Below are 23850 nucleotides of genomic sequence, written 5' to 3' on the forward strand. Positions count from 1 at the left end.
TCGAATCGTTCTGTGGCTGCCAGTGGGGGCGCAGGATCCTTAAATGAATCGGTTAAATTCTCCCCCGTCGACGGCAAAAACAATGTAAATCATGTAAGATGTTGAACCAGAATGAAGGAGGAGTCCGGTAGCAGCGCCTTAAAGACAACAGAGTTTTGTCGAAGGATTTCACGGCCGAACTGGTTGTGGGTTTTTTTCCGGGCTGAGTGGCAGTGGTCTGGTGGCTCTTCTTCCTAACGTTTCGCCTGCATCTGTGGCTGGCATCTTCAGAGGTGTATCACAGAGGGAAGTCTGTTACACACTGTGTCCTGTGGTGCACCTCTGAAGATGCCAGCCACAGATGCAGGCGAAACGTTAGGAACAAGAGCCACCAGACCACGGCCACTCAGCCCGGAAAAACCCTCACAACCAACAAGAATTTATTCCTGCCTAAGAGAAGACGAGCCAAAAAACATGTTCTTTGCAAACTTCCGAGTTCTCCAGACTTTTCATTAAAAAGAGAAAAGCGGGAGAGAGGGTCATTTATTTTGGGCTTCTCTGCCCAGATCTTGTATGGAAAGACAACGAGGCTCCGGAAGGGGTTAACTGTCAAGGTTGCACCCTTGCTTGACTTGCTTATTTAGTATATTTTCCTCCCACCTTTCCAGTGGCATACATCTTTCTGTCTTTCATCTTACAGCCCTGGCAGGTAAATTAGGCTTGTGGTACCATTCCCAGGCCACTCAAGGAGCTTCCATGGTAGTGAGAATTTATAACCTGGGTATCCCAGAATCTAATCCAGCACTAACCCCTTCAGAACACTGTCCAAAAACATAGCATGTGTGTTGTTCAGTTGCACCCTTACTATGCTGGAAACAAACAAACAAAACCCAGAACCCACAGTTCCCTTCAAAGAGCCAAAAACAAAGAGAAAAATGAATAGTCTTTATATTAACATAATAAATAATGGTTCATTTTAATTGAGGCACAAAGTGAACTGAGGATAATTATAATGTTCTGAAGCATCTTCTCAAGATATTTTTCATTTACTAAGTCCAAATATTCCCAAAGTAGGGGAAAATTACAAAAATAAAAGTCATATATAACATCTTTCTGTGGGGACCAAAATACCACACAATTATGCAAGTTTTTGAACTCCACAGAACTTTTCATCAAGTTAGTTCTGTACAAAACAAAATGGGGGGATGACCGATAGTTTGAGTTATAGTGTAATCATCACTGTGCAATCGTTACACTTTTATCCTGTGATACTGCCAGCATCCTGGTGAGTAAATCATATCTATTCATTTCAATATAAACAACTTGAATGCAGAAATAATTACTGAAACAATTACTACTATAAAGTGATTTATAGTTTTGTCTTATTCTGTTGTTTTATTTGCTAACTCTTTATAAGGTTTTATTTGTTTTCTGCCATCAAGTCACATTCTCTGTGTAGTAACCCTAGCCTATCATTCAAATACTAACCAGGGGTGACCCTACTTAGCTTACAAGATCAGGTTATCTAGTTCAGGGGATGAATAATTTTTCTGGTGTTATTCTATCTAGTGTATTGGCTGCTAGCTGTTTATAGTTTGCTGTGTGTAATGAAATCATTGTAAGCCACCTCCAGCATATTAATACATGCTGTTCAAGAATAAATGTCAGACTAACTTTATCTCCTTTTTTGAAAGAGTTATAGGGATCCCTGTCCGATGTAAAACCACAAAACCCTTGCTAACAGCTGCTTGAGTAATAGCTGGAAAATTCCAAATACAGAAATTGGGAGAACAAAGTAAGAGAGTATGCTACAATGGCTAAACAAGTCTTATAAAGAGACAGTCAAAGCATGAGTTCGATGAGAACTAGGAATTCAGGATGAGCTAAACAGGCTAGAAAAGTAGGTTAAAGAAAACAAAATGAATTTCTTCAGAGATAAATGTAAAATTCTACATTTAGGTAGCAAAAATCAAATTCACAGTGAGAATGCAGATTTGTCTTGGCAGTAGCATATCTGAAAAGAATCTAGGGATCTTCGTAGATCACACACTGAACATGTCAGCAGTGTGATATTGTAGCTAAAATGGCAAATGAGATGTATAAATGTATGTATAGTGTCCAAATCCCATAAAATGATAGCATCGCTTTACTCTGTTCCAGTTAGACCTTACTTGGAGTGCTGCGTTCAGTTTTGGACACCACAGTTTAAGAATAATGTTGGTAAACTGCAATTTGTTCAGAGGAGGGTAACAAAGGTAGAGAGAGGTCTGGAGACCAAGTCTTATGAGGAAAGGTTGAAGGAGCTCAGTGTGTTTAGCCCAGAGAGAAGACAGTTGAGAGATGATATGGTAGCCATCTTCAAATGTCTGAACAGTGTCTTCTGTTGCCCCTAGGTGTGTGCAAAAAAAATTCAGTGAAGTTCAGATTCTGTTCTAGTGGACCTGAATTTTTTTTTTGTAAACTCAGATACTCCTTAATCCCCATATCAGGAATATCCGGATTCTGTCCCCCCCCCCCCCCCCCAAATTGTGTCTGCTTTTTTACTCCCTTTAAAGTACTGCCATTTCACCCTATTTTTCACCTAAAATCATTCCAGAACCAACCAGCTGAAATTAAATCAAAATGAGTTACTGGCTAAACATTAGGAAGACTTTTCAGACATTTAGAGTGGTTCCTCAATTAAACAAGACTTAGGTCAGTGCCCCTGGAGGTTTTTGAGCAGAAGCTAGACAGCCATCTGATAGCCAGGCTGATTCTGTGAACTTAGGCAACTGATGAGAGGGAGGAGAGAGAGGGATCAGTTAGTGTTTGGCTTTTCTGGCCCTTTCTTATATGCCCAGAGTAAAGCTGATTGCCACTTTCAGGTCAGGAAGGAATTTTCATCCACACCAAGGGCTCCTGGAGGTTTTCTGTCTTCTTCAGTGGGGGAGTAGCTGTGCAAACTTCCTGCATTGTTCAGAGGGCTCGACTTGATGACTCTTAAGGTCCCTTCCAACTCTGTTTTTATTAGAGAATGCAGGTGCGCTTTTCAATTAATAACCCTAAACTTGCTGGCTGCTAAGACTTTTAGCATAATGCAGTCTCTCTCCCTGCAATCCAGCCCATGAAAGCCTTCTGTGTCTCTATGAGGCTCTTAACAGCACAACTACGGAGCAGTGGAGCATTTTCACCCTCCCATTGCAGTTACTACACGTTAGATACTAAGGCGATGCATTGCCACTGGAGAAGCCACAAGGCTTCAGAATTTCCTCAACAGATGGAAGTGAAACAATGGGCAATTCCGCAGAGACCCCAGAAAAACCATTTCTTAAAGCTACAGAAGAGGTACACGTACACCACTCACAGATGCAATTCGAACATGTTCTTTTAATAAGAAATACAGGAGCAGACATAAAATACTGTCAGGTTTTGTACAGCCATTTGTTCTCAGCTGGAGCCTCTGCAGGTCTGCATCCTACCTTGGCACTGTCCCGGAGGTTTATGGCCATGTGCTACTAGGAGGCCCAGGAAGAGAAGGGGCCAAGCCTCCCTGGAAAGAGCTTGGATATCAGTGCACATCTACTAACAGCATAATTTGTTTACGGCAGCTGCTGCAACTTGAAGTGACCTAATTGGCAGTGATTTGGCATCAACAGTAAGTCGTTGCTAACCTAGAGGAGAACGTAATGCAAAGAGAAGTTCTCTCCTCTGCAGTGTAGCTTGGATCTAAATGGTTAATACTGATCTTGAAAAGAAAGTTTCCCCATGACCACAGTTCTCTTTAAGACTTCTGTGCCAGTAAAGTGGTTAGTTTGATTTTCCCATCCATGGAGGCAGTGAGGCAGGTCCCACAATCCATAGCTGTGCACCAGTCCACGGTGACCACTGGGGCCCTGTGTCCTCCCAGGGAGAGGCAGCTCTCCAGCACCTTCTCGTTGCCACTCAACTGCAAGAGTAAAGAAAATACAAACTGAGGAAGTGTCTCCCTTCAGCAGAAACTGCCTATCCATTCAACAAACTAGCCTTGTCTTTGACTAGAGTAGCAGGCAGTGCTTCTACAAAAGAGGCAGAAAACACACACAAAGCTGCCTTCTACTTTGTCAGACTCTTGGTCTATCAAAGTCAGATTTGTCTACGGCTCTCTGGGTCCTCAGATGGTGATCCCTCACTTTACCTCCTTCCCCTCACTTCAACCTCTTACTTGGAGATGCTGCGTCTTAAACCCAGAACTTCCTGCATGCAATGTAGATGCTCTCTCCTGAGAGATTCTGGGCAATACACATCCCCCACATTTCACCTTGAGAATTATGCCAGATACCCAAGTAGGTATTTTATCATCATTTTTAAAGTGTGCAATCTTGTACAGTCTCTCTTTCACACTACCTCATAACAGTGCTGAGACACTATTATTCACTATTTGCCACTATTCGAGGCAAAAGAGAGCAATTTGCCTGGGCAAATCCTGGGCTGAGCTGAGATGTGAACAGATGCCTGGTTCTGTACCCATTAAGATACACTGCCCTCAAGACTGATGTCTACCACACTTGAAAACACATATCAGCATTATCATTGGTCTTGCAAGTGAAACATAGCATGCAAAAACGGAAAGCTCAAAAAGCAAAAAAATCCAACTCTGCTGAAGCAGAGGAAGCCAAAACTTGGCACAAGCTTGTAGAGAACACAGCAAAAAAGTATACTTTAACATCAGCTTCTCTTCCAAAGATTCTGAGCTTGCATCTGCTGTGGTACCCTTACATCACTTTTCCAGCTTCCATTACCTTGTAAATAACTCCTCCAGAAGAAGAACAGGTAAGCATGTAGTTTCCCTCAGAGTCAAATGCAAAGAGCCTCCCGTGTGGGACTTGGACTTGTTTGTAACCGCTGTAGCCAGACAACACAAAAGGGCCAGTGGCATCTCTGGGCAGGACATATTCAGAGACTTTGGAACCACTTTTGTGAATATTCCATTGGATAAACTAGGATGGTACAGTGGGGGTGGGGAATAGGGGGGGGAGAGAGAATGAAGAGATTCTGTTCAGATGCTCCAAGGAATATGCTTGGCCTTTATTCTGCACTGTAGAGACACTGTCAGTAACAGAAACAAGAACAGCAGCTTGCACAATGGCACTGAAATGCACCCAGAGCTCCCCCCACCCCCTTCCATTCAGTCCATCAGCTCCTTTCTTTGGGGCCCACCAGGACACCTTTCTATTAGGTCTCATGAAGTGACAGCATGCCACGAAGTCCCTCCTGCCTAACAAAAATGTCATGCCGAGTTCCCTGGCTGCTCTTTCCCAGAGCCAGAGCCTACCTTCCCATCTTCTCCAATGCTGTAAACAGCATTCTCATCATAGCTGAATTCAACAGAATAAACTTCTCCATCATGGGCTTTCCAACTCATGGCACATTCATGCATATCTGGAAAAAAAGGGCATTTATTTATTTATTTTGAACACTGATTGCAATAGAAAGCACATTCACCGTTCCTCAGAAGTCACGTTGTTTTAAATTTTTTCTTAGCTCCCTTTCTGCAATTCCAGGCAGTGGCCTTGAGGTGCCACCGGAGATTTCAATGGAAACTGACTTCACATTTCAAAAACTATCCCACCCCCAGGATGCACTTGCTACCAAATCTCACACCTGTGTACAGCAAGGGTGGACAGACACCACACACGCAGAGTGTTCCAAAGAGAAGCGTTTTCTATATGTCAGGCACAAAGAAGGACTTGTGTTAGGTATATACAAGGTACATATATAAATACGCCATATAAGGCTTGTCAAGTGATTGGGAGGTATTCGAAAGGGAACACTAAGGGAATAGAAGAAAAGTAGTTCCTGTTATTTTGCAAACTCTTATTCTGATTCCACAAAGTCAGAACCCCATCGGCAGAGGTTATATCAGGAGATCCCTTTTTAGTCTTAACTAATCTTTAAGCCTCTCTCCCCGCCCCCGCCCCCCCCCCATCTTCAAGTGCCAACAATCTATTTAGCAAGTGAGTACATGAAGACCGTCACACATTGCTGCACAGGAAGGTCTGCATCCTGGGTGCAGGGGGCATCAAGGAGTCTTTAGTGACACAAGTGGATTCTCTGCCCGCCCCTCTCATCCCACTGCCTAGCTATGCTCTCACTCACCAACCTGCTAAGTTGCACACCATGAAATAGCAAGGTAACTCTAATGCCCCTTCCCCTCATCTGAAAGACTGGTGTGCAAAAGAGCTGCTACACCAAAGCAGTGGCTGTGCAGGGGTGAGAGGAAGCAGGTGAGGTCAGCCAGACTGCTTGAGGCACTGATCTAAGCGTCAACTTCCTCGTTGGCACCCCCGCCTCCCTTCCACTCAATCCCCCTGCCCCACACAGAGATGTAACATTTCCAGAAATTCTGAAGCCATGAGGAAAAAATCTTTTCCCCCTGATAAAAATGGAAATTTGGGGAAGACTGAAACATACATGATACTTACTGCCCTGTCAAACCTAAATTTCAGTACTTTGACATGAAATGTATCACGTATAACTTACTTAGCATATAAACGCCATAGGTTTGCATAAGCAAAACTGCAAGCATACCCAACACCTGGGGGAAAATCGCCAGCAAACTGATGCACAACCCCAAGCAACATCCTAGAATAGGAGAAGTCCCAATTTTATTTTGCTTTTAACTGAAAATATTTTTAAACTGGTATTGTAAGCTGCCTTTGACCATGAAGAAAGGCAGGGTATGAATGTTTCCAAGAATAGACACGTAACAAACATGCCAGCTGCTTCCAGAGTGCCAGAACTTAGGCCAACCCTGTGGGTATCTTGTGCTTTCTCTTCTGCAATGAGGGGAAGTTGAGAGCCCAGGATCTGAGAACACAGATTCGGCATTCATGCCAAAGACAACCAAGCTGGAGCCTGGCCTACACATTTACCAAAGAGACGAATGATGCCATCAGCTGCTCCTGTGACCAGCAGATTTCCATTGTGATTGAAGGCTGTGCAGTTTATAGCAATGGGCTCAGGTTCAAGTGAAAACTGAAGCTGGAACAGGAATGAAAACAAAACACATTAGAAGAATTTAATTATGTGTCCTTTTCCCAAGAAGCTTTGTTTGTCTGGCAGATTACACAGGGGAGCACTTAACGCTGCAAGGTCAGGTTACTCCAGAAACTACTGTTGTTATTAACTCCATCTGGCTTCCTGTTTCCCTGATCAGTTCTGGGCCCACGGGGAATCAGGGACATTCTGGCCAAGGCAGCCAGTCTGTCCCTGCACTGAACGGCTTCTTCCCACCACTGAAGGCTGAGAACTGCTTTGCTTCAGACTTTTAAATAGCCCTGTCCCTTGCTAGAAAGAAAAAAGTGTTTGTCCTTAGATTCATTGGAGAGCACAGTGTCTTTTTTGAACAGGACTGAAGTCCTGTTGTAAAACAAACTCACACACTGGTCTGGGTCTGTTCCCGCACATGCGAGTGGCTGTGCTTGCTCGCCACTTCCACCACTCTGAAGCGAAGGAAGAAGGGCGCCACTCAGTTTTCCTGTATTTTCAGTTTTTCTCCATCGGGTGTAGCCAGCTTCTGTGAGACTGAACTTTTCCACTTCTGACCCTAGTACTTTCAGTGTGCATGGAACGTAGATGGGTCCCCAGCACAATAGGTGAGCACGATGGAATTAGATCTAGGACCAGGACCAACTGGCCTGCAGAAAAGTGGGTTGACCTATTATCGTTTTAAAGTGTGAAATCAGGTAGGCAGTGTCCTGTTAAGTCTCTGTAAAAGAACAGGGCATTATCCTCTAGGCCAGCTAGCCTAGCAGGAGGGCACCAGGGAGAATAACAGGCCACAGTGGAAGAGGAAATGGGATCACCTGAAGCGGACAGGAGGGGCTAGTTTTTTTGGGTGGTGGGGATTGGATTTCTATTCCCTTTCACTCCTGCAGGAGACTCAAAAGGGGCTTACAATCTCCTTTCCCTTCCCCCTTCACAACAAACACCTTGTGAGATGGGTGAGGCTGAGGGAGCTCCATAGAGCTGTGACTAGCCCAAGGTCACCCAGCTGGCATGTGTTGGAGTACACAGGCTAATCTAGTTCCCCAGATAAGCCTCCACAGCTCAAGTGGCAGAGCAGGGAATCAAACCCAGTTCTCCAGATTAGAGTGCACTTTCTCTTAACCACTATGACACTGCTCCTAGTGAAGGGAGAAATGCTGGAGTAAATATTCTGGTGAATGAACAGGAGTGGTACCTTGTTGGTATAGCACAGTGCCTAAGAGACAGAGCTGGCGTGTAGAGAGTTGCCAATTCACATATCACTGCAGCCATCAACACACAAGAAGACTTAAAGGAAGTTACTCAGACTTTCAGTCTTAACCTCTAATTTGGCATTATGAGGACAATCCTGGTTTACCTTGTTATATGATTACTATTACTTAGACTTCTATGATGCTTCACAAACTAATGAAACTAATATTATTAATATTGTTCAGTGCAAAAGCAATAGGATACAAACTCTGGAGATGGGGAGATTTTTCAGAATGTTCCGGATATCTTTTCAGATGAAAGCCACACACAAGCCCAAGATTTTAAGACACGCTCAGGTAGACAGAGTGGGCATACTCTTCTGCTGGTCACTGGCACAGCAGTTGTGCCAGTTGTAATGGGGATGCAACCTCATTCAGTTATTCGAGGAACATCATTTGATCTCAAGAAGGAAAATGACATGGAAAGTCTAAGCAATAGTATTTGACGGAATCCTTCCAAAAATAAACTGGACACTGGCTAAATGTGTTTATTGGTGCTGAGAACTGCTAATTTCTTAGTGATCTACAAACTGAGAAAAAGACACTCCCAACTTTTTGCCAGAAATTAGGTTTGAAGGGGAAAAAAACCTGTTGCTTCATCGTTTTTGTGTCCCACAAAAGCAGCTTCCCAGGAACTTGATTTGCGCCTTTCCCTCCAGAATCAGGAGCTACCAGGTCCAGATGGCTGACCAGGCCGGATGCTGCAGCAGAGCAGACAAAGGAGGCACCACTTGGGCTGCAGGCAAGGGAGAGGATCCTGCAATGCAGAACACCACATCAACTCACACATACAGGCAATTCTGGTTCTCTGAACAAGATAGCCACAGAGCCAGCAGGAAGAACAACTATTTTCAGCTTTGGTCAAAGCTCCAGTAAGCCCATAAATCATCCTGTTCAAGCTACAATAAAGCCCACACTATGCAAGAAACCACAGGCTTCAGGGCTTCTCCCAGCTTCTCTCAAGGGACATATGCATAAATTACCAACAGCAGCCCATGACAAACATGAGCTGAGTGAGGGCAAAGGTTAACTGGGGATGAATCAAACACATGCAAATCAGGTGCATATTAAAGATTATGGTCTTCTGTAATGTTCACATTCTCCCAAGCCAGAGCAACAGACCCATGGATCCTCAGATGCTAAAGCTCTTTCCTGAAACCCACTAGCTCTTTCCTTTCAGTGTCTCTTCCTGAAAGGCAAAGAGCCAATCCTGCCTTCCCTCCATCTCATTGGAGCAAGAGGTGCTTCTGAAGAGCCCAGGCGGCATCACTTTTGTATTTGTAAGGAACCTATTTGGAAAAAGCTGCCTCTATCATAAGACCACCCTTGGCCTGCAGCCTCCCCAAAATTCCAAAAGTGCCCTCAAGTTCAATAAGACCGGAGACCCCCAGACCAAAGCTCATAGACAGGTGAATGGACACTCTGAAACAGCAGTATCATGAAGACCAGACATGCAAGTGAATTACAATACCAAGCAATTCATTTTACCGCAACCAACAAGCAAAGGGGCTCAGAAGGTTACCTGGGCATGTCTTCATCAATGCTGATTTCACAAAGATTTTTCTTGGCTTCCGTGTCATAAAGACGAACTGTCCCAACTCCACTACCCAGCAACAACTGCAACCAAAACCATCTATCAGAACGAGGTATTTGAAATCTACTAGATACACGAAAATGGCATCAAATAGCCAAAGAAGTCATAGGAAAGGAAATATTACTCATACAAAAGTCACTGGAAAGACTATATGATATAGCTTAGGCCCTGGGACATCCAAGACAAATATCAGTTGCAGAGAGACAATAGCCATTTCCATCACAACAATTCTAGCTACTCACCAGCCTGTCCCGTTTGGTTGCCCACTCCAGAGAAAGCAGGGGAGATTTGGAAATTGAAGATGCTTTGGTCTGCATAATGGGGTTGAAAGACCACACCTTGATGACCCCATCCACGTCCAAGCTGGCTACCCTTCGCCCAGAACAGTCAACACTAAACAGAGAAGTAAAGTACGCAATTGTCCCTTATAAACACTCATATTTACAGCCACCTCTTCCAAAACGTGCCCAAGCCAGTCATTCATTCAATGCATGTCTCAGATCTTCTGTGCTGGAAATTATAATACTGTTCTCCTAATATGTAGTACCCTTTTGAAATCCTTATGATAAAACAGGTGGAGAACTCAGTCAGCGTTGCAAACCAAAGTGGAGAGATTCGGCCTTGCCCACAGTCATTCTTTGTTAAACCCACATGTCAGCTCAGAGCTCCCATCACCACCAAACAATAGTGGCTCCCTCTAATCACCCCTCCCTGCAACACACACACCTCCACCCAAAGAACACACTGCTTACCGGCAATGCATGATGGACGAATGGTGCTCTCCATACTCTTCCTGGCTCAAGACAATGAATGGCTGCTCCTGTCTGATCCCTCCAGTGTCCAGGTTGGACCCAAACGTTTTTGTTAGGGTTTCTGTTTGCTCAGCGTGTGGCTCAAGAGGTGTGTCCATTTCAGTGGAAAGAACCTCCGACTTCCGTTCAACAGTCTGTGCCTAAACCAAGAGAAGGACCCTGTGTATAGTACAGCAAGTCAGGAGAATCAGTCAAACTATTCCCATGCATCTCAGCGTGCCACAGAGCTGGAGTTTCATTGTGCAATTTCAGCAGGTAAAATGCCACCAAGCATGAAGAGAGGAATAAGCAGTGGATCCCTTGAGGAGGAATTGCTCAATTGGTAAGCAGCACTGATTGCACCTGCTGTGGGGAGAACAGCACCTCATGTGAAAGGTAATGGCAGCATACAGCCCCCAGAACCAGAAGAAAGCTATACTCCTGTATGCAGCCTTCATTGCAAAGATGTTACTCCACACCTAACTAGTACTAGAAGAGTCACAGAAACTGTCCAAGTGTACCATTAAAGGCCTACACCTGAACTGAAAATGCATCCTATTTACTTTCTCCAATATCAGCGAGTGGAATGAGATAGGGAAACACCGATTATGCACAGGTGTCAAACTCGCAGCCCTCCAGATGCTCATGAACTACAATTCCCACCAGCCCTTGCCAGTATAGTCAATGTTCATGCTGGTAGGACTGATGGGAATTGTAGTTCATGAACATCTGGAGGGCCGCAAGTTTGACACCCCTGGATAGGATAAAGGCTGTCTCTCACATCTGATTAGCGGATACACATGAGAACACAGGAAGCTGCTGTCTACTGAATCAGACCTTTTAGTCCGTCAAGATCACTGCTGTCTACTCAGACTGGCAGCTGCTTTCCAAGGTCTCAGGTAATGGTCTTTCATATCCCCCGTCACCCGATCCAACAGGAGATGCTGAGGACTGAACCTGGGACCTGCTGCATACAAAGTCGATGCTCTCCCAGAGAGCCACAGTCCTCTTCCCAAAAGTGCTCAAAAGCTTCCCAAAAGGTGAGACCCTCTCTTTTTGGGGGAGAGCTTCCTGCTATTGCTGTAATGTTTGTAATAAAGCAAAACCAAGAACCAGTTTCAGAGAGCTAATCATAGTGGTCTGTAGTTGAACAGCTGGATTCAAGTGCAGCAGCACCTTGGAAACCAACAAGATTTGGGGGTTATAAGCTTTTGAGAGTCAAAGTTTCCTTCGTCAGAACCAGGAGGCAAGTCTCACTACAGTGCTACCAGCATTCACACAGGGACATTGCAAGTCTGGTGTGATCAAATACATGAAGCTATCTCAGAGCGATTGGACCACTGGTCCATCTGGCAGTCTTGGCTACTCTGATGGGCAGCGGCTCTCCAGCAAGACCATCTTGTCCAAATCCTGTTAAATAATTGCAGAACTGAACTGGGGACATTTTGCGCGCAAAGCATGGGTTCCGCCCGTGAGCCACGGCCCCTCAGTTTAGGGCCACTTCTGCATAAGAGAAAATTCTGGATTTTCCCCGCATTTAAATACTTATCTTCATCTCTTTCCTGGCCTGCTGAGAATAAAGACTAAGGACGTTTATGTTTTTATAACCATTAACTAGCTTGGTATTCTACCTAACTCAAGCTGGACAGAAATAGCCCTCTTGTTCTGTTCTGACATGCGAAGGGCAGCACACTGAAGCTAACAGCCCAGCCTTTCATGAAAAACTAAGCAGATACTAAAGGGGTTTTTAGGTGCTTCAGAGAGTTAAGCTGACCTGAGCGCTTTGATGGTACCAAGTGGAAGAGCATTTATTGAGCCTAGAAAGAACTGCCCTGTCTGGAAATGCTAATGTGTGCCAACTGCTGCCAGAGCAATAAGTAACACAGAGAAGGCAAAGGGCAAAAAAGGCTACCAACCTTTCTCAACAGAGGTGGTTAGAGAAGCCTAAACATGGAAGAAACTGACTGATGCTTTTAGGGAATCACTAGCTGGTTAAGAGGGAGGAACAAGTTGGTCAGTGTAAAAAATGGAGTTTCACAGTAGTGGATTTCATGCAGATCACTGCTGAAACCAGTGCTTTGTAACCTACTTAAATGATCAACAGTGAGGCTAAATAGTGAAGCAGGTGAATTTAAATGAATGGGGTCTTATGGTATTTTAAAGACTAACAAAATTTTACTCCAATAGACATTTTCATACAATAGTTTATTTTTTTCAGATGTAAGAAATGGATCTTCACTTAGACAAACATTTTATGTAGAAGATCGATGATAGGGGGGAGAAAGTGATATGATATCTATTTCTATCTGCACAGAGTGTGTGTGTGTGTGTGTGTGTGTGTGTGTGTGTGTGTGTGTGTGTGTGTGTGTGTGTGTGTGTGTTAAATCACACTCCACAGCTAAATGCAATGTCTTCCTTAACAACAATTCCAAAAGGGCAGCCCTTCTAGGCTGCTTCAGAAAAAGCAAACAAATCTTGTGGCACCTGAAAGACTGACAAATGTTATCTTCCAACAAAAGTTTCTGTGAACAACTTTGTTCACTTGTGCTCAGGGCTGCCGAAAGCCACCATGGACTTTGGACAAAGATTCCATTTACCACCACCCCCAACCCTGATCTAAACAAAATATCATAATCAAACAAATAATTTGGCTGCCTGTTACCACATATCTGTGATATCAAAAGGATTTGCATAGTCATCTATCTCACCATTTGTGGCAGGTATAACTCAATAGAAAATAAAACTAGGAACCTCAGAGTTGGCCACCACCTTCAGGATGATCATGGGAATTACAGGGCCAAAAGTGAAAGGAACTGGAACATCTTTGCCCAGGTTATCTCCAGATCCCTCCCCTACATGCTATTTGCAAGGGAAGCTAAACTTGGGTGGTGGCTAAAGCGTCGGACCAGGACCTGGGAAAACCAGGTTCTAATCCCCACTCGGTCACAGAAACTTGCTGGGCAACCTTTGATCTGTCATACAGTCACAGATTAACCTACCTCACAGGCTCGTTGTGAGGACAAAATGGGGGCGAGAACAATGTAAGCTGCTTTGGGTGGGGGAGTAGGGAGAAATTAGAAGTGGGGATAGACAAATGGCAAATCATGAAAGGAATAGAACAAAATGAAAGAAAAGTGCAAAACAGAGAAATGCAGAAAAAGACAAAGTTGCTTTTACTACTATTATTTTGCTACACATACTAACAGGGCTGCCCCTTTGCACAATCTGGCTGTGCAAGTGAAGGAGCTGGGTGGAACTAAAGGAAAAAGTAAACCATAGACTGACGAAAATAATGAGCTTGTTAGGAGGCTGCACCCTGACAAGGACCATAGCTTGTCCAGGCTAGTCTTGCCTTGATCCAATGCTGACTTGGCCGATAGGTTTAGCAGGATCTGATCAGCTGTTTCCCTCAGCCTTCTAGCAAACTTTGCTAAAAGGCCCAGCCAAGAAACTCCAAATGCTTTTAACTGTGCTCTGCCTTCTCTGCGCCCCTAGTGGCTGCAGTCAGAAATGCAATATAAAACATTCAAAGGCATTCCACCAACGCAGCACAATGCTGGCTTCAGGGGGCCTCCACTGGACTTAGGGCCCCCGAAATTTTGTTTTCTGAGTCCTCCCTCAGGGCAGCTCTGCTTGTGTTAAGCTACCATCCAAAGGTTTCTGCATTTTTCTTTACTAGGTTTAGGTTTTACATAATTGGTCCATAATAGCTTGTGCTAGAATAAAATTATGTAGAAAAAGCAAACAATGGCAACTTAAAGCCTAACATGGCTAACCCCACCCGACCCGACCCTTGGAATTATCCCCAAACATGATGACTTTGCACTGGAATGACTGATGAGAATTAAAAATAATTACAATTAAACAAAACTTATATTCATATGGTCTAAATTAGGGGTCTGCAACCTGAGGCTCTCCAGATGTTCATGAACAATAAACCCCATCAGCCCCTGCCAACATGGCCAATTGGCCATGCTGGCAGGGCTGATGGGAATTGTAGTCCATGAACATCTGGAGAGCCTCAGGTTGCTGACCCCTGGTCTAAATGGACACTCCAGTTTCCAGGAAAGAGAATGTGGAGACCGGTGGAGAGTTCTCGTCAGAAAAGTACAACAGTAAAAAAGACAAATACAGCATTTGGAATGATCGGACAAAGGGAATAAAAATTAAAAAGCAATTGCTACATGTCCATTTCATGTGGTACACCTACAATTAGAGCACTGGCTGTCCAGTCTTAAGAATGTTGTAATCCAGGTTCAAGTCCACTGGGAATCCCACATATACCCACTGAAAAACAACAGCAGCAACCTGCTCAAACTCATAGTTAGCACCCCTTAGAGTTATCAGTTTGAGCACTGCATGTCTTCTGACATTGCATGTGTTTAGTCAAATACAACCCCAACATTCAATCCTATAGTCCAATCCATCTCAGAAACCAGCCCCTACCTGGGAAGCTGTTTTAGATAAAAGCTCCTTTCGTTCCTTCCCATGATCCTGCAAGCGCCTCTGACGTTGCTGTATGGATCCAGATTCTGTTGCCAGCAAGCCGCTGAAGGGGCTTTTGCCACTACTTGTCACCTCCTTCCCTTTACTACTCTGGAAGGCAAGGAGGAGATTTGTCAAGCTTGGGTACTTTCTTCCAAAGAAATTAGTCTGGGTACATGACAGAGCACAGCACTGTTGGGAGGCATGGGAAATCTTACACAGTGTCTGTCCTTTTCCCTGACAACCTCAGATTGCATACAGAAGAGGGAAAAGGAGTGCCCATAAGCATCTGCTGCTGTTCCAAGGGTCAGCACAGCTTGGAGTTCCTGTATGTAAAGATACCCTTTTTATTTACCTTTAAATAGTGACTATTAGAAAGTGTGGATTAGACATAGTGAAAGGGATACCTAAGTGGCAATGCATCACCGAGGTTAGGTCATTCAAGCCACCTGAAGTTATTTACAACAAGTTTTCAGTGCAATGTGAGCGCTGACAGCAAGAACCTCAGGATTAAAAAGAAACTTTACCTTTCAAGACCAAGGCCGCAAACAGTAATGTTGGTCTACAAATTTCTAAAACAAAGTCATGTAAAACCTCCTCCTGGGAACAACCAAACAATCACAAAGAAATGTGTGAGGTTTGCATTCCATAGAACTCTTCCTAAAGTTGGAGGCGGTAAGAGAAAGAAAGTTGTTTTAAGTCACAGAGGCAAAGCCTGAATTAGGCAGCTGCCATCTTAACACGGAGAACAGGACATGCTGCAGACTAAATGTCATTTATTTAAACCTGGTTCTAGGTCACAAACATTCTAAAAAGCTCAGAAGCTTGCATATTATTTTGTGATGGACAGAGTTTTTTCACTGGATTGAACGAAAGTGATCACATGACTGGGTTTATGTAAATGATGGGGAGAGAGGAAGGGCCTTAGTTCTACGCAGAATAAATGACAGATTCTTGGCCTACTTTTCAACAGATGATAACAGAGGAGAAAATAAGACTCCATAGTAGCATGAGAATCACTAAGACACAAAACATGCACACTGGCTACTCTTGCTCCCCCTCACCTGGTGATTTGATTGCTCTTTCTTGCCTACCGGCATCACAGCAGCCTGAGCAGAAGATGTTCCTACAGTCTGTGCCACTCTAGAGGGACCCTTTTTCCCCTGAGGCAGGAATGAAGACAGGAAACCCCCTCGGGCTTGAAGAGAGTGAGCTGTGCTTCGTTGGCTGCAGGTCATGTCACTGGGGGTGGAGGGGGGAGGGAGAACATGAAGTAGGCAAAGATAAGAAATCTACATTGAACATAAGAAGAGTCCATGGCCTTCAGGTGGCAAAATAATTCCATAATGCCTGAGTAACCAAGAGCTCTCAAGCTGTCAAGGATATGCCAGGCTATCGCCAGCCTGTGGACCACCCGCTCTACCAGCTGTGCAGTTCAGATCCTTACATGTCATCCCCTCCCTGAAAGCATATCATAATATGTAACTTAAGTTGTGCATGCTGATACTTGACATTGATATGTTCTCTCGTTTTCTTTTCCTCTACCTTCCTACTGCTATTGTAGCACGCTTGGGACAGAGACCATCCCCCTTTTTGGGGGGGCTTATGTTACTGTACAGTGCACACCACTGGAAGATCACCACCACCATTTATGATTCCATGCTGCCCAAGCTCCAGTACGGTAACAAGCATAACTCCCTTCTGTGCATGGCAGTGGTCAACACACCATGGAGCATGGCCCCTGAAGTCCTTCTGTTAACATCACATTGGGTACTATGTTGATGGCAGCAGAGACTTCTCTGCCCATTGCTACCCAGCTCAAGGCATGGACACCTGAAGGTATCAGGACCACAGCAAAATAGAACTTGCCATTAAAACAGGCTACATTCTTCCAGACAGTGCATAATGCAAGCAAGACACTACCATGCAGCAACCACAGCTCCTGACATGGTTACCAAAATGTGGTCTGTAGAACCAAACACAGGCAGCTAATCCCTCTCAAGCAAATATGTGAACTAATGCAGCTTCAAGACTTTAGTGAGCTACCTGCTCCTCAACCACAGTAAGAATCCATGTAGATGGGCCCATAAAGTCCTCCATTTATTTATGGAGATAGGGAGCATCTATAGCAGTGGTGGCGAACCTTTGGCACTCCAGATGTTATGGACTACAATTCCCAACAGCCCCTGCCAGCATGGCCAATTGGCCATGCTTTGGCGAAAGCAGACAGTCCTAACATCTGGAAGTATAGGCAGAAAACTGATAGTATGGCCCTGTATCTGGAGAATATAAGGAGACTCCACTCCCTACCGGATCTATAGGAAGATAGAGGTTATTATGGAAGCTGTTCCCTAAGCAAGCTTTTAGATCTCTGGCAAAGAGTAAAACAAGGATCCTGGAGGGGGAAAATAACTCAGTTCTCACAACTGTCTGCCTTTTTGAATAACACACCCTTCTCTGAAGTTGCTTTTGCAGGCTTGCCAGCCAGCAAACTACAGTAAGGGAGTTAAGCTCCATATCTTTCATCCAGCCCTGTGACTCTGACCTAGCCTTCAGACAATAGACTCACAGCTCTGAATCCCCCAGGCGGTCCATATTGGTCACATAAGAAGGCAGCTTGTGATGAAGGATCAACTCTTCTTCCTCCTGCTGCTGCAGTTCCTCTTTCTTCATTCGGTAGTACTCTGCCTGCAAGGCAAACAACTAAAAAAGGGGAAGAGGGAACAGAGATAAATTCATCTCAGTTTCCCTCCTTACCAATGCTAAGCTATGTTCCTGTTATGAACATTCAGTTTTGTATCGGATGCCAGGTCAGGATGGTCTCTTAAACCTTTATGCATCAACTGAAAAAGAGCTTTCACTACAACAGTGCAGCTTTGAATTCACTTTCTATCCTAGGAGTTTGTGGGAGGCAGTCACATCTGTGAGGAGGCACAGGCCTCTGGAGGGCAAACTCTGCCCCTTTCCTCCACACATAAAGCTGCCTCGCAGTGGTCTATCAGGGCCGGTATTGCTTATTCGGACCAGCAGCAGCTTTCCAGGATCACCGACTACCTCATCCTTTTTAGGTGGAAATGCTGAGCATTGAACCTGGGACCTTCTGCATGCCAAGCAGATCTCTACCACTCAGAAATGGACCCATCCCTTAGAAGTACCACAGGTTTAAAAACCAACAATGACTGACAGAAAGCCCAGTTTTTTGCCAGACTATAGATTAGATGCTGCCTACGTAACATAGAGCTGGTGTCAGAGTATAAGGATTACGCCAGCTGGAAGAAGTAACAGCTGCTAACGCTAATGGTCCATGAAAGGTAAGTTCACATTAGTGAAATGTACATTGACAGAAATGGAGTAGACGGCATTTGAGAGGAGGATAAGAGATTGGAGAGTTTCAGCAGCAGCAGCAGCCACACACACACCCCAGCCAGGGAGTTTGTAAAAATCTGCAGCTGAATATTGTTTTCACCATACAATATTATAATAATGAGTAGCAGGTTCTCTGAATTCCTCCGCTTTCATTCTTTTAAAAAGTCAGTGTCTATTCGCTTTTGTTACAGAGAGATCCCTCTCCCCTTATACCTTCAAAACTATTGTGTTGTATTTTTAATAAAGATTGGGGGTTCACAGAACCTGGTACACATAGTTATACCCATATAAAATATTCACTTGCCAATTTAAGAGAGAGAGGAATTGGCCACTATGGGGAAAATGTCATTTGGGCAGGAGTGAGAAAATTCTAGTTTTCTGGTGCACACAGCAGCCATCCAGGCATCACTGTGATTGTTCCCAAAACTATGGAGAAAAGCAGTTTTGGGAGAGATCAGGGAAAAAGTCTACTTCCCAGCAGCACTGAACCTAGGTGTAGAAATGGCCTAAGTAGTAAGTTAGAAAATAAGTTTAAGAACACCAAGACTTGGGACATTTCCATCTCACCTTCTGACGCAGTGTTTCATTTTCTTCTTGTAGGAAATTACTTCTCTGACACTCTTCGTCAAAGTTCAAGATGACTGGGACAGGTAAGAAAGGTTAAGGATGATCAATGAAATCCCTCCCTCTGGAGGTTCATCAAAGCCCAAGTAGTTTCTAGAAGTGCCTTATTTTAGGTGTCTTTTGTCCTATTTAAAATTTAATTGTGTCTTGAATCCTAACACTGACTGCCAATTTACTTCCATCTCCATTTTGAGGTGCTAGTATTAACCTCTTAAGCCTTTCATGATCTGAAAACTTCACATCTGATTTTCTCGACAAACAGGTCAGAGCGGCATCTGTGACCCTTTTTCCATATGTTGTTAGTGGATCCATGATCCAAGACAGTGGCAGAGGTTGTGGTGCTCTCAGTGGACACTCGAATTTTATGAAGTGTCCTCCCAGAAGCAGTCAGAAAGACACATACACCTTCAGTAGTTTACAAAAGTGAATACAACAGAGTATATGTGTGTCAGCATGTCATAATAGAGGATCTGCTTATGAAATGTAATTTTTTGAAACTGAGTTTACTAATTTTTATTCTGCAACCTGCTTGGAGGCCAGCAGTGTGGAAGAAAAATGGCATTAAAATATTTTAGAATAAATATCATAAAGAACAAGCTAAAAACTGCCTGTCACCTAAAATTTGCCTGTTTACAGAGGTATCCAGCCACTGGTTTCATTACTGTGAAGTCCTGGACTCTTCACAAGTATTACAAAATACCACACAAGAGAGCAGTTTTCAGTGACAAGGGAGAAAAATTACTTTTGGGTTCAAGGGTGGGAAAATCCCATGTAAAGCAAAAGTTAGTTGTGTGCTGTTGGTAAGAAGCTAATAGGCAAGGAAGGGCTCTTTGAAGGCAAGAAGTCAAGAGTACAAGGAAGACAAAAATACCAACAAAAAAAAGATAAGGCTTGGGTTAATTTTCATACTTTGATCTACTTTAGATCAACCAAATCTTTGGTAATGGGTATCAACCCCAACTGGCTAAGGTTCACCCATTTTTGTAGGATGTAGTATAGAACAAAGTTTCTGTGTCTTGATTTTACCCACCCAATTCTATGTGAGTTTAGTTAAAAATATTTACTGCAAAATGAAAGATCTGAATCTGCAGCCTGCAAAATATTAACCCAGAATAGCCAACTATACAATCACACGCAAAAATTTAACCGTCCCACCCGACTTGAGGAAAAGAGATGAGCTAAACACTCCATATTATTATTTGACATGTAAAAGGATATGCATACACTGAAATAAGACACTGAGGAAGTTGTGCAGAGACACAATGAATGTGTCTGTCCACTGGCGGGAAAAATATGTGCTGAAAGTAGGGTTTGATTCTGGATTCGGGATGAAAGGCAACACAAACCACTCCTTCCATTCAGCCTGGTTCTGAAGTTCCGAGGCCTGCTTCAAAAAGAATTCCTGAGTCTTGTCGTTTCTGGATGTCTAAAAATACATAAAACAGAAGGAGGCTTAAATTTAATTTATTCTTGCTGTAACACAGACCCTAGTTAAAATTACAACAGTCCACCAAACAGCAGATGTGTACAGCACATGATAAGACATCCTTTTAATAAAACCATCCTATCTGGACAGAGGCTTGCCACATACCTGTACCGTATGAACGAGGTAGTAGCGATACAAGCTGATCTTCAACTTGTTCACCGTAGGGCGGTACACATCCTCCAATCGACTGAAAAGGCGCCTCTCAAGGTAACTCCAGTAATCCCGAAGGGCAGCCAGATCATAACTCTGAACATACTGCTGCAACTGTTCCACTAACTTATCCACCTGAAGACACAGAAAGAAAAACCCCAAGAAACTGTTTATTGGGGTTATGCCATTCCACAAACCTACCTCACCTGAGTCAAACTACTGCTCCATTTCAGGGTCTTAGGTAAGAAAGGTATTCCCAACACCTCCTACCTAAAACTAGAGATTGAATTTCAAACCTTCTGACTCCTACCTGAAACTAGAGATAGAACCTCAAACTTCACTCCCTTTCTATTGCCAAAAATAGGGATAACAAATTTAACTGACGGTGTGACAAACAGAGAACCAAAAAGTCTTGCACGATTGACCAAGAGTTTCCAGGGAGATACTCCTTTCAACTATAGCAACAAGGCTTGGTTGACTAATATTTTCTGTTTGTCATGCCCTGACTGAACATTCACTGTTTCGGGGACTCACTGAAAATAGTGGTGAGGTTGGTATTTGCAGAAATTGCCTATCCCCCTTCAAAAGGAGGAATGTCACCCTTGGCATACTAATCCCTCAACTGCGTTCTAGATCAGCCTTACCACAATTTGCCTGGCTCAACACTCTACGTCCTCCATAATTCAAACATTTAATACTGAGCTTGGCTTTTTACACAGGATTGCTTGAATAGGGAAGGGGAAGGTAGAGAGTAACAAACAGGAGAAGGAACATACAAAAAGCAAGGTGAACTTAAACCAGAGTGAGACTAGTAAAAGGACGTTATAAGCAGCCTGGCACATCCAATATATATACTTAAAAGAAGCATCCAAGCATGGCAGGTGGTTGCAACATTATAATGAAAGCAACAAGGCTAAACGGTGTGGGCAAAATATACTGCAGGCAGAGTGGTGACATTTCCTATTCAGGGAAGGTGAGTGGACTACAAAGGTCCCTCAAAGGCATGACAGGGTGACTCGGCAATTAAATTTGGCAGCTCCTACTTTGGCGATAGTCAAGGGTAAGATTCTGGCCACATATGCACCCATGCCTATGCACCTCGTAGTCACAGCTGCAAATCACAATTTCATGGCCTACATATAAACAAGAAATGATCAGCATTTCTACACAGTATTTTTATGTTGTTTGAATTTACAATCCTATAAGGCACGGGACAATCATCATTCCCATTTTTCAAAGTTACCTCTGAGAAAAGGAGAAGCATGCATGCCCAGCAAAAAGGCATGTGCACCCATGTTTCGGGGGTAATTGCAATATGCTAGTTTTGACATATGAATTGCCAAGCAGGGTATTTCAAGGACAGCCTCCTCTAACAACCCAGATTCCTTTCTTATATGTAAGGTGGGAACTGAGGCTATTGAGAAATCTTTCTAGGACTAGAAACTGCCTTCTCTCAAGGAGATATATTAAGCCTCCTCTCACTGACAAATAGATGCCTCTTTTCACAATTAGATCTCTTACAGTGCAATCCAACAGGACTACACCCTTTTAAACTCTGACTTTCAATGGACTTTGAAGGGTATAACTTAACTTCAGCTCACACCGCACTAGAAGACAGATCTTTTTGCTCAAACGGATTTTTCTGTTATTGATTAAATTGATTTTCATTTTACCCGATTGCCTGCAGTTCTGATTCATATTGCACATTTCATGTTGTAAAGCATTTTGCATGCAAAATAATGAAAAGCTGTGTTCCCATGTCATTTGAAAAAAAACATGTTTGTGTAACATGGTCAATTTCAGACATTCCATTCTGACACCAACTACTAAGGAGAGCAATTTCCAAAACAATAAAGCATATTCACTACGCTACACAAAAGAAGCTCGTAGAGAAACAGAAGCAGACTGTTGATATGAAACGATTTACATTAGTAATTAGTATTTAAAGAGAAAGGAAGGGCTACCGAAACCGAAGCCTCTTCCCGGCCAGGCCCATCTAGCCATCCACGCGCTGCAGTACTCGTGCCACAGCAAATACATATCTAGGCACAGCCGTGTTGGTGACGGCTTAACTCTGCCATAAAAGAAAAAGCCGGGAGAGACGGAGCGCCGCTGGACCCAACGCCGAGCTGCCCTCCGCACAGCACAGCCCTTCCCGCTTCCCCTCCTCCTCCGCCGGCACCTTCACGGCTCCTCACCCGAAACCCCTTCTCCTTGTCCGCCTTGATATCCGCATCCAGCTGCTTCAAGGTGGCGGTGAAGCCCCGGAAGAGCAGATACTCCCGCACCAGCTCGTCCGTGCGCTCCACAGCAGCCGCCATCGCGCCGCCGGGTCACGGGAAGCCGACTCCTTCAAGCGCCGCCCCGCGATCCCGGCCGGGTCTCTCGCCCCGCCCCTTTCTCTCCCCGCCTCTCTTGGCTTGACCCTTCCTGTGCCGGAATGCCCCATCGCCAGCAGTTTACTACAGTCGGGATTTGGGGAGGGGAGGGGGGTGTTGTCTCATAGAAGAGAGCAGCAGGGCAATCCTAAAAGCCTTTTCCTGGGCGCTGCCGGGCCAAGCGAATGGGCCTCAGCAGAACTGCAAAAGCTCGGTCTCATTTTTTGCATGCTTGCTTCGGAGCGTTTAAAGGACATTGCGTACATTCACACGTTCAAGTGTTCCTCCCTGAAACTGCGGAATAGAAGCCTCGCTGTTAGCATGTGCTCTCTCACGTTAGCTTACACCACAGAGTCAATTCTTCGTATTTTATACCATTCACTTATTCTGTTGGTTTATACCCCGTCTTTCTTTTTCCCACGGGGTCCCAAAACTGCTCACGTAGTTGTCTCCTCCATTTTATCTTCACAGCCACCCTGTGAGGTAGGTTAGGCTGAGAAATATGTGACTAGCCCAAGGTCACTCAGCAGGCTTCCATGGCACAATCTGGGTCTCCCAGAGCCTGGTCAGACACTCTAACCACTGGCTCGTACATAGCAGTCAGGAGGAGGGCTATGTGAACTCAACTTCTGGATATAAAGTAAAATTTATGCGTCCTGCAACATCCTCCATACTCAAGGAACATCGGGATGGTGGAAGAAGAAAGCCCACTAAAAATGGCCATTCTGAAGTCTTAATAACA

General features: G+C 44.2%; 1 protein-coding gene across 3 annotated transcripts; it reads right to left on the reverse strand.

Moving 5' to 3' along the window:
- Positions 1-3325: 3325 nt before the first annotated feature.
- On the reverse strand, positions 3326-23098 carry WDR91 (WD repeat domain 91). 3 transcript variants are annotated; one of them, XM_048501302.1, is made up of 15 exons: positions 22929-23094; positions 20686-20865; positions 20313-20520; positions 19038-19120; positions 17674-17792; positions 16169-16346; positions 15066-15215; positions 10581-10780; positions 10071-10221; positions 9757-9851; positions 8823-8991; positions 6870-6978; positions 5270-5376; positions 4737-4934; positions 3326-3904 (listed from the first exon to the last, which is right to left on the reverse strand). In XM_048501302.1, the coding sequence occupies exons 1-15, from the start codon at positions 23049-23051 to the stop codon at positions 3740-3742; spliced, it is 2235 nt and encodes a 744-aa protein (XP_048357259.1). In that variant the 5' UTR covers positions 23052-23094; the 3' UTR covers positions 3326-3739. The 3 variants fall into 3 exon arrangements, with proteins under 3 accessions (XP_048357259.1, XP_048357258.1, XP_048357260.1); XM_048501301.1 differs by having other exon boundaries at positions 17674-17807; XM_048501303.1 differs by lacking the exons at positions 3326-3904; positions 4737-4934 and adding an exon at positions 4938-5043 and having other exon boundaries at positions 17674-17807; positions 22929-23098.
- Positions 23099-23850: the final 752 nt, after the last annotated feature.

Source organism: Sphaerodactylus townsendi, linkage group LG06 (assembly GCF_021028975.2).
Source record: "Sphaerodactylus townsendi isolate TG3544 linkage group LG06, MPM_Stown_v2.3, whole genome shotgun sequence".
NCBI classification, from domain to species: domain Eukaryota; kingdom Metazoa; phylum Chordata; class Lepidosauria; order Squamata; family Sphaerodactylidae; genus Sphaerodactylus; species Sphaerodactylus townsendi.